The sequence below is a fragment of the Camelina sativa genome, chromosome 18, assembly GCF_000633955.1.
Source record: "Camelina sativa cultivar DH55 chromosome 18, Cs, whole genome shotgun sequence".
NCBI classification, from domain to species: Eukaryota; Viridiplantae; Streptophyta; class Magnoliopsida; order Brassicales; family Brassicaceae; genus Camelina; species Camelina sativa.
Window position 1 is genome coordinate 15000467 of NC_025702.1, and position 9364 is coordinate 15009830.

The following is a 9364-nucleotide window of genomic DNA, read 5'->3' on the forward strand; positions in this document are numbered from 1 at the left end:
TCCAAGTTTCAACGTTCGTTTCTCTGTGATCTGATCATCACCTTTTTTATATATATATACACACGAGATTCCAGTAACCCAATTTAACATATACATACATGTAAATGTGTGTATATGTATATATAAAATTTTATATTCTCTTTTTTTATATCTTAAGCTTTCTTCAAATGCCCACCACCTGTTCGATTAAATTCCTCATCTAAACCAAAAAAAAAAAGCTTCAACTTTCTTCTTCTCTCTCACTCTCTCTCTCTCTTACCTCTTCTGATTTGTTTAATCTGACTTACATTCCTACAAAAACGGGTTGCCTTGTATTAGATCAACGTGTTTGATTCACTGCTCTGTTATTTCAAAAGATTGGATTTTTTTCGTCACCCATTGACGAAGTTTTTTTTTGATCTGATTTGATTTTGATTGTGTCTCCTTCCGTTATGACTAGTCCGAGAAGTAACAAGCCTAAGATCGTCAACGGTCCTGGTGGTTATATTCTACAAGACGTTCCTCATCTCATCGATTACCTTCCTGATCTTCCTGTATGTGTTCACTTGCTAAATTTTGATTGTGTTGCTTAATTTTGATTTTGATTGATAGTTTTCTCGATCTACACAAAAAAGATCGAATCTGTGATCGCTCTAGTTAATTAAAGGAGGAACCTTTAGCTTTGATCTGTTTCATAGTTTTGACTTTTTTGAGTATGTTTAGTGGTTTGATTCTTTTCCCATGTTTTTGCAGACTTATACGAATCCATTGCAAGACAATCCAGCTTACTCAGTGGTTAAGTAAGTGTCTTCACCTATATCAGACGTTTTGATTGCTTTAGTTTTTGTTCACATTTGAATGTGTTTTTATATTTGTTTTTCTTCAATTTATCAGGCAATACTTTGTTGATGCAGACGATAGTGTTCCCGAGAAGGTAATTTCACCAAGAGACGAGTGATGTTAGTTGATTATGTCTTTCTCAAAGCGAGGTTTTAAACTGCTTTGTTTCTTTCCTCTTCTTATTCAGGTTGTTGTTCACAAGGATGGTCCAAGAGGAATACATTTTAGACGCGCTGGTCCACGTCAAAAGGTTTACTTTGAGTCGGATGAAGTTCATGCTTGCATAGTTACATGTGGAGGTCTCTGTCCCGGTCTCAATACCGTCATCAGAGAAATCGTTAGCAGCTTATCGTACATGTATGGAGTAAAGAAAATTCTTGGAATTGATGTGAGTTTTTGTGAATCATTGTTAATCTCTTCATTTATGGTTTGGTTTTCATTACTGTTGTTGTCCTTATGAATCTCATTTGTGGAACTCTTTCAGGGTGGATACAGAGGATTCTACGCCAAGAATACCATCCCCTTAAACTCTAAAGTCGTGAATGATATCCATAAGCGAGGAGGAACAATCCTCGGGACTTCAAGAGGTGGACACGATACCACAAAGATAGTTGATAGCATTCAAGATCGAGGAATCAATCAGGTTCGAGAAGAACACACATCCACTGTTTTTTACTTTGTATTAAGAAAAGTTAATCGACCTGTTCTTAATGTAGTTTTTGTCATCATTTAGGTTTATATTATTGGAGGAGATGGAACACAGCGAGGTGCTTCTGTAATATTTGAGGTAATGCCACTGTGATATACTTATTAGAATAATAGTTATAAGTTTTAACAGTCAACAACTGAACCTAAATTGTATAAAACCATGTAGGAAATTAGAAGGCGTGGACTTAAAGTTGCTGTGGTTGGAATTCCAAAAACGATCGATAACGATATTCCGGTAATAGATAAATCTTTTGGGTTTGACACTGCTGTGGAGGAAGCTCAACGAGCGATTAACGCAGCACATGTTGAAGCCGAGAGTAATGAGAATGGTATCGGTTTTGTCAAGCTTATGGGTCGTTACAGCGGTAAGTTCTTGATTTTAAGCATTGCAACTTAAAAAACTTTTTGAGCTGTTACTGATTAAGGGTAGTTGATGATTGTTACTACAGGTTTCATAGCGATGTATGCTACATTAGCCAGCAGAGATGTTGATTGTTGCTTGATTCCTGAGTCACCATTTTACCTCGAAGGAGAAGGTGGACTCTTGGAGTTCATAGAGAAACGGCTCAAGGAGCATGGTCACATGGTGATTGTTCTAGCTGAAGGTGCAGGACAAGATTTGATGTCCAAAAGCATGGAATCTACTCTTAAAGATGCTTCTGGGAACAAACTTCTTAAAGATGTTGGTTTGTGGTTAGCACAAAGCATCAAGGTAAGACTACTTTCATGATCATGAGATTCTTATGCTATTACAAAAAAATTCATCATAGTGTTTGATGTTTTTTTTCTCTCTTTGTTGTAGGATTATTTTAAAAAGATTAAGATGGTGATGAATCTCAAATACATTGATCCTACATACATGATCCGGGCTGTTCCAAGCAATGCATCAGACAATGTTTACTGTACACTTCTTGCTCAGAGCGCAGTTCATGGTGCAATGGCTGGTTACACTGGCTACACCAGTGGTCTTGTCAATGGAAGACAAACATACATCCCTTACTACGTAAGTTACTGATACCTGTCTAACTCCGATCTTTTGATCCTATACTTGTGAGAAGTTCTGACTCATGTCATTGCTTTTTTGTTTGTTTGTCCTTTCTGATGCAGAGGATAACAGAGAAACAGAACAATGTAGTGATTACGGATAGAATGTGGGCGAGGTTATTGTCTTCTACGAACCAGCCAAGTTTCTTGGGGCCTAAGGATATATCTGAAGAGAAGAAAGAGATGCCAGAGACGCCGCTTCTTGACGACGGAGCTGTCGATATCCCTCCTGTGACTAAAGAGGTCACTAAGTGAAGTTTCAGGGCATGATGGCACATATTCATACAGTATTTTGCTCAGAGGTTTCTGAAAACAATGCCGTTTTAGGCGAAAGTGGAATAATTGTTACCCTGACGATTTTGCCCTTTTGTTGGCATACACAAAACTCAAATTTTAGTTTTCTTCTTAGATGTTTATTAGTTTTGTAATCTTTTTTGCACTTTCAAGTTTTAACATCTGAATGAATGAATAAAGTGAACTTCGTAACGTTTAATCATCTTTGTTATTGTAGTTTTCATTTACACATAACTTATAATACAAAGAAAATTAGATGAGAGAATGTATAATAATACAAGTAAAATACTTAATAGGAAATTTGGTTTAAAGTTAAATCTTAATGATTTGGTGCTGATAAAAGCGTTTTGGATCTAATCGTAAGTCATTCTTTTGCTGGTTTTATTGAAGAAACAATACACCTCGGAAGTTTTAAAACATAAGATAAAATACTTTTTTTATATATATTAATAATTGGACAGGCATAATACAATATAGTTCATTTCAACATTAGCTAATGCTAATGTAATAATACAACTTTATCAGCTGGGCAAATAATGCTTTCCAGGTGCGGCTTAATCGACTACTAATCAATCAAACGCCATTGATTGTGCATCATCACCACCTCAGATTTTCCGGGAAATACTGGAAAAAAATCCCAAATTAACAAAAGTTTTTTAAATTGAAGATAACAAAACAACAACATACAAAAAAAATGTTCACAATGCTGTCAAAATATAAATCTAAAATTCTTACTTTATTGATAAGAGACATGTAGTACGGCTTAACCTTCTCAACATCGATGTGTACTTTGCTCTTGCTGTATAAATCGTACTTGCTATATAATAAACACAAATTTAAGGATTAAAACTCCATCATCGGAGAAAAAATTATCATGGAGTTAAGTTAAGATTTTTAATTTAATATAAATAAATTACTTGAAAACATGGAGCCATTTAAGGTTTTCCTTGTCTTCTTCATTCATAAGGTGAGTGTAAGCTCCAGCCGTGTGCAATGCTACACACATATTAATCACATATAATTAAATGCTAATCAATCATTCAAATGATTAGATCGTTGATAATCATTTTATTAGATTAGGAAGCTTACGATAAAAGGAATGGTATCGAATGATGAACAGTCCCGCGAATGGCAAGGTGCTTCCATTCTCTTTGGCTACCTGTTTAACATATAATTAATGAATTGTAAATTAATCATTGTATATCATAATTAATATTTAATATTTTTACCAAAATTATCGTAATGAATTATGAATCAAATAATGTAATTACCATATACATGTAGTCATCATGTCCCCATGACATATTAACATTTTCTAGTCCACATCCTTCTGAATAGATCCCAGCTTTGGTGTTGTACTTTGGGTTGTTAATATCAGGGTTTTCCATAAAGTACTGCATTAAATGAATAGGAATATAATATGAAACTCTAAATCAATTGTTTAAAAACTTAGATTTTAACTATGAATATGTACCTTGTGGTGTACGTTAGATTCATCGAATGCACATCCAACAGGGAATGTGTCACCTGCAGGTTTTGGATAATAGAGAATCCATAAGTTACTCAAAAGATTATAAGTTTACTAATTAAGAAATCACAGATTAGACTTACCAACAACTGCCCATTGAGGAAGCTCTCCAAACTGTGGAAGAGTCAGGACCTTCCCAAGATCTGGAGATTGAGTCCATTTTAGCATTTTTTCTTAAGGATTTTCATATATATATATATGATCATTTAGGTTCTTTTAATTATATAGCCATAAATAAAAATTAATTACCATGGATAAGAGCAGTGAGATGGAGCCAATCTTCGTTAGGGTAATCTTTACGGATTGCTTCCGCAGATTGAAGCAAATGTTGAATTTGTGGTTCGTCAAGGTCAGGATCACTCTCGTCCACCACTTCGTTAAGGAGTTCACAACATTCCCAAATGTTCATCACCATCTTGTCCAATTTGCCATATTCGCTTCTCATTTTCTTCACCTGCAAAAGTACAATTAATAAATTAACATTATTGTTAGATATAAGTTAAAAACAATAATACTCAAATCTGTATCGTATATATTTTGGCTTAAAAGCTATAGGAAATATATTAGTTGCATTAGTAGTTCATAAATCACGTCCATGCAAACATATATCGGACTCAACTTTCATGTTGATTATATATATAACGATGCAAGAACAAATAAACCGGAAATTAAAATAGATAAGAGGTCTTACAAAATCTACAGTTTGATTAGTGTGTTGTGTTTTATAGAAATGTTCGACTCCCTTCTGCCTCTCGCTGTTTGTATCAGCGTAGTCTCTGTAAACAACTCACATCAAATCAAATCCATATCTTTTAGGGAAAAAATGAAATGTTTTTGAAAACCTAAACTCATCTTTTTTAATATATAAAAGAACCTGAATTGACGACCAAATGCATTCATCTCAGGAGCCAAAAACACTTCATCATCGGATGATACCTTCGACATTGGAATCCCGCTGTCCAATTGTAACTCTCCGGTCTTTTTATTCGTCGTAGAGTCCTCGTATTCTTTAAAAAAGAAGAACGTAAAATTGTTATATTTAAGATTAAACAAGAGTAAAAAAAAAACAAGAATCAAAGAAATAGAAGAATGATCATATAAGAAGATAGTATATGTTTACCAAAAACAGGGGTTTGGACAGAGATAGTCATCTTCAAATTGTAAAAAAAAAAAAAACAGAAGATGAATTAATTGTGAAAACAAAAAGATCGAAGAGAGAATGTCTATGAATGAAGATATGTAATTTGATGGGGAGACACAACACAAAAGGGGTATTTGTAGTGAGAGATGATGATATGGCTTTAAGAAAAAAAGATAAGAGACGATAAGTTCTTTCCTCTATAATTAGAAACAAATCTAATTTATCTTTGACCTTTATTTAGCAAACCAATTATATTTATCCACCACTCACCCTCTAAACAAACAGAATCCATAATTAAAATCAAATCTGATTACTATTATTTGTTAACAAGTACTGTTTATACTAGATTAACTTTCTTAACAAAAAATTAAAATTGGTCAACTTCTTACATTTTAGTTTCCCTTTTAGAACCAGGATATGTGTTATGTGACTCATGTCCAGCTATATAGATTTACTAACATCTAATCTATTTACAAGTGTTAGTTTTAATTACACTTGGATTTTCAGTTTTATTATAACTGATTTCGTTTTAGATTCTTTTCAATTTAGACTTTATGGTTTTTAATTATAATATTCTTAGAATCTAAAATATTCTGTATCTTATATAATAAAGTAGGATTACCTTCTAAAACTTTGTTTCTGATTGACATTTAGCACATCTGGAGCTGACACCTGTCTTGGAAAAAAACTTTACTTCTCATTTTTTTGTAAATTTTCTCTTAATCCACCAATTTCTAAATAAAAACCAAAATTAATTATATTAGAATAAATAATTTAGTTAAAAGCTTTTACTCAAGTGTATTTATACAAAAAGAGAACAAAACATTAGCACCATTTTTTTTTGTTCAACTAACACAAGCAAATAAAATTACCTTCTAACACTTTTTGAGCTTAACACGTTACACATCTAGAGCTCACACCTGTCCTGGAAATTTTTTTTTACTTCTTATTTTTGCAAAAACAATTTTTTTCTTAATCCACCAATTTCTAAATAAAAAATAAAATATTATATTAGAATAGATAATCTAGTTAAAGCTTTTACCCAAGTGTATATACAAAAAGAGAATAAAACATTACCACAATCTTTTTTTTGTTCAACGAACACAAACAAATAGAATTACCTTCTAACACTTTATTTTCTGAGATTAACACGTTACACATCTAGAGCTCACACCTGTCTTGGAAAAAAATTTGACTTCTCATTTTTGTAAAAACAAATGTTTTCTTAATCCACCAATTTCTAAATAAAAAATAAAATATTATATTAGAATAGATAAGCTAGTTAAAGCTTCTACCCAAGTGTATATACAAAAAGAGAATAAAACATTACCACAATCTTTTTGTTTTTTTGTTCAATGAACACAAACAAGTAGAATTACCTTATAACACTTTATTTTCTGAGCTTAACACGTGGCACATCTGGAGCTCACACTTGTCCCGGAAAAAAAATTTACTTCTTATTTTTGCAAAAATAAATTTTCTCTTAATCTATCAATTTCTAAATAAAAACCAAAACTAATTATATTAGAAGAGATAATTTTGTTAAAGCTTTTACTGGTTATATTTATACAAAAAGAAAATGAAACATTAACACATTTTTTTTTTGTCAAACAAGCACAAATTTCTTCTAAGATTCTCTACATTGAAAACATTACAATAAGTTCAATTAGTAAAATAAAAAAAAATTGAATTCTGAAGTTATATTAGAATTTCTTTCATTCCTTGGACTGTTTTAAAGAAAAAATATACATAATTTGGTTTGCTTTAATAGAATATTATTTTCCTTAAACACTAAATTAGTTTGACTTAATAAAAAGTGGATGTGTTTCACATATATTTATGTTTGCAACAGTCCTTGGGATTAAGAGGACAAAATTGAATTCACAATCATGCCAATAAATTATTCATATGTACCATCTACAGACAAAAACTACAAACTGATACAATTAAACTAGATTCATTGAAAAATAAATTATAATATTTGCCAAAAACAATATACAACACATAAAATACTAAAAATCTATAACAACTAATAATCCCATTATCAAGTAAGATAAACAAAAATATTAATTACAGTCAATATTAAAAACCATAACACAAAAAAATTTTATACACAAAAAAACATGAAAAAACAAAAAACAAAACACACCCTTCTAAGTAAAACCATATGGAAAATATATTCAATTGCACAGTAACATGTTTGTTTTTTTGCTTCATAATCAAAACTGAATGCTTAAATTAGACACTAGGTTTTGAAGGGTCAAATTGATTACACAATAATAACAATTAAATATATAAATATTATTAACAACAAAAAAGAAATCAACGGTAAAATTAAAATTTAATACAAAGAATAATGACAATTAAATGGGATATAATTACAGTAACAAATAATCACATTCCTCTATAAATAAGTATACCAAATGCATAACAAAAAAAAAAACAAATTACTCAGAAAATCAAATCTTATTTCAGCAACAAAACCCAAATGGATTACATAAAGTAATACAACCACACATCCAACTCCTACTCAAAATCAAACGACAATATCGACAAGAAAGAACCATAAACTATACAATCCCTTTCTCCAAAGGCCACATACTACAACCAAATGATACACATTAATACAAAATTTTAAGTCGTGGTTTCGGTCCAAAATTTTTGTGATATCGAAGAAACAATCCCAGGTTTGTTTAATCAATAATTTAACAGATTGATAAAAGCATATATTTTTTCATTTGGAGGGGACAACCCCCAACTACCTAACATTTTTTCGAAATCGAAGATCACAATCCAAATACTACAAAGAAACTTGATGTAGAAGTGGTAAAAAGACATGAAAATATTAAACTATCTTGCAATCACAAATTTCACCATAAATCTATTGTAACATGGTTTTACATCACAAAACAATATGTCCTAATTGTATAATAGAGATAGTATATGCTTTATATATTTTTAAATTCAATAAAGCAAAGATGAATAATAGTATAATTTATTAAATATTGTAATGGGTTATTACTTCTTTGATAATTTCAAAATTGTTTGAGGAAATATTTAGATATTTAAAACTAAATAAAATTGAAATAAAATAAACAAATTCCAAATTGCCCAAAAAGGAAAAAAAAAAGAGTTTTTTTAACAAAATTGCCACATTTGTTAACTAAAGTTGTGGGTTCTACCACATTTGGTTAGGCCTTTTCTAATGTACCACATTGTAAAAGTTGAATTACGTTTATAACCCGGGACGACGTTGTGGAAGGTTTGTGTAAACAAAGAATTAATTTGAATGTTTTGTCAATGTCTTGTCTATTCATATTTTCCTGTAAAAAGAAAAATTATTTGTTTCTTTGTTTTTTCATTGGGTGCATTTATTATCGATATCTCTCATCTCTCATCTCTCATCTCTCATACTCAACCCGAGAATGTTCTGTAATATTACTGTTCTCGGTCGCCGGAGTTTCCTATGCTCAACCAAAGTTGTCGGAGGCGAAGTTTGTAAGTTTATTCGATGTTTCCGGCAATTTTACCCAAACTTTTTTTTTTGCTGAATATGTTTTCATCACATCAGATTGAACTGCAACTTTAACGGTGGACCCTCATCGAAAATGGAAACTAACATTTCCGTCGGTGAGCAGAGCACAGATCTTGCACCAGCGTTAAGCGTTCCTTTTTTGAAGAGTTGTACGAACCCTCCAATTGGGTCGATTCTCCGGTATTTTTTTGTCCTCCATATACATTGCTTCTTTGTTATTTGTTTCCTCTCAATCATTACGAATCGGTCTTCCCATATTTTTCCTGGGAAGTTGCAGATTGTGGTCCACCGTTGC

At 31.5% G+C, this 9364-nt stretch overlaps 2 protein-coding genes across 2 annotated transcripts; one reads left to right on the plus strand and one right to left on the minus strand.

Moving 5' to 3' along the window:
- LOC104761725 (ATP-dependent 6-phosphofructokinase 7) lies at positions 16 to 3064 on the plus strand. Its single transcript, XM_010484839.2, has 10 exons — positions 16 to 533; positions 733 to 779; positions 874 to 913; positions 1007 to 1207; positions 1304 to 1462; positions 1553 to 1606; positions 1694 to 1892; positions 1977 to 2239; positions 2330 to 2530; positions 2635 to 3064. Exons 1-10 carry the CDS (start codon positions 432 to 434, stop codon positions 2824 to 2826), a joined length of 1458 nt encoding a protein of 485 aa, XP_010483141.1. The 5' UTR covers positions 16 to 431; the 3' UTR covers positions 2827 to 3064.
- Positions 3286 to 5647, minus strand: LOC104761726 (inositol oxygenase 5). The gene is made up of 11 exons (XM_010484840.2): positions 5514 to 5647; positions 5268 to 5400; positions 5085 to 5169; positions 4643 to 4847; positions 4477 to 4536; positions 4340 to 4392; positions 4137 to 4259; positions 3955 to 4024; positions 3783 to 3861; positions 3601 to 3682; positions 3286 to 3489 (listed from the first exon to the last, which is right to left on the minus strand). The coding sequence occupies exons 1-11, from the start codon at positions 5542 to 5544 to the stop codon at positions 3463 to 3465; spliced, it is 948 nt and encodes a 315-aa protein (XP_010483142.1). The 5' UTR covers positions 5545 to 5647; the 3' UTR covers positions 3286 to 3462.

Excerpts from the sequence above, each read along its gene's own strand:
- LOC104761725 (XM_010484839.2), top strand. The coding sequence starts at position 432 with ATGACTAGTCCGAGAAGTAACAAGCCTAAGATCGTCAACGGTCCTGGT. Across the intron at positions 914-1,006 it reads ACGATAGTGTTCCCGAGAAG|GTTGTTGTTCACAAGGATGG; the intron begins GTAATTTCACCA and ends CTTCTTATTCAG. Across the intron at positions 1,893-1,976 it reads GCTTATGGGTCGTTACAGCG|GTTTCATAGCGATGTATGCT; the intron begins GTAAGTTCTTGA and ends TTGTTACTACAG.
- LOC104761726 (XM_010484840.2), bottom strand. The coding sequence starts at position 5,544 with ATGACTATCTCTGTCCAAACCCCTGTTTTTG. Across the intron at positions 4,848-5,084 it reads CTAATCAAACTGTAGATTTT|GTGAAGAAAATGAGAAGCGA; the intron begins GTAAGACCTCTT and ends GTACTTTTGCAG. Across the intron at positions 4,393-4,476 it reads TCCTCAATGGGCAGTTGTTG|GTGACACATTCCCTGTTGGA; the intron begins GTAAGTCTAATC and ends CAAAACCTGCAG.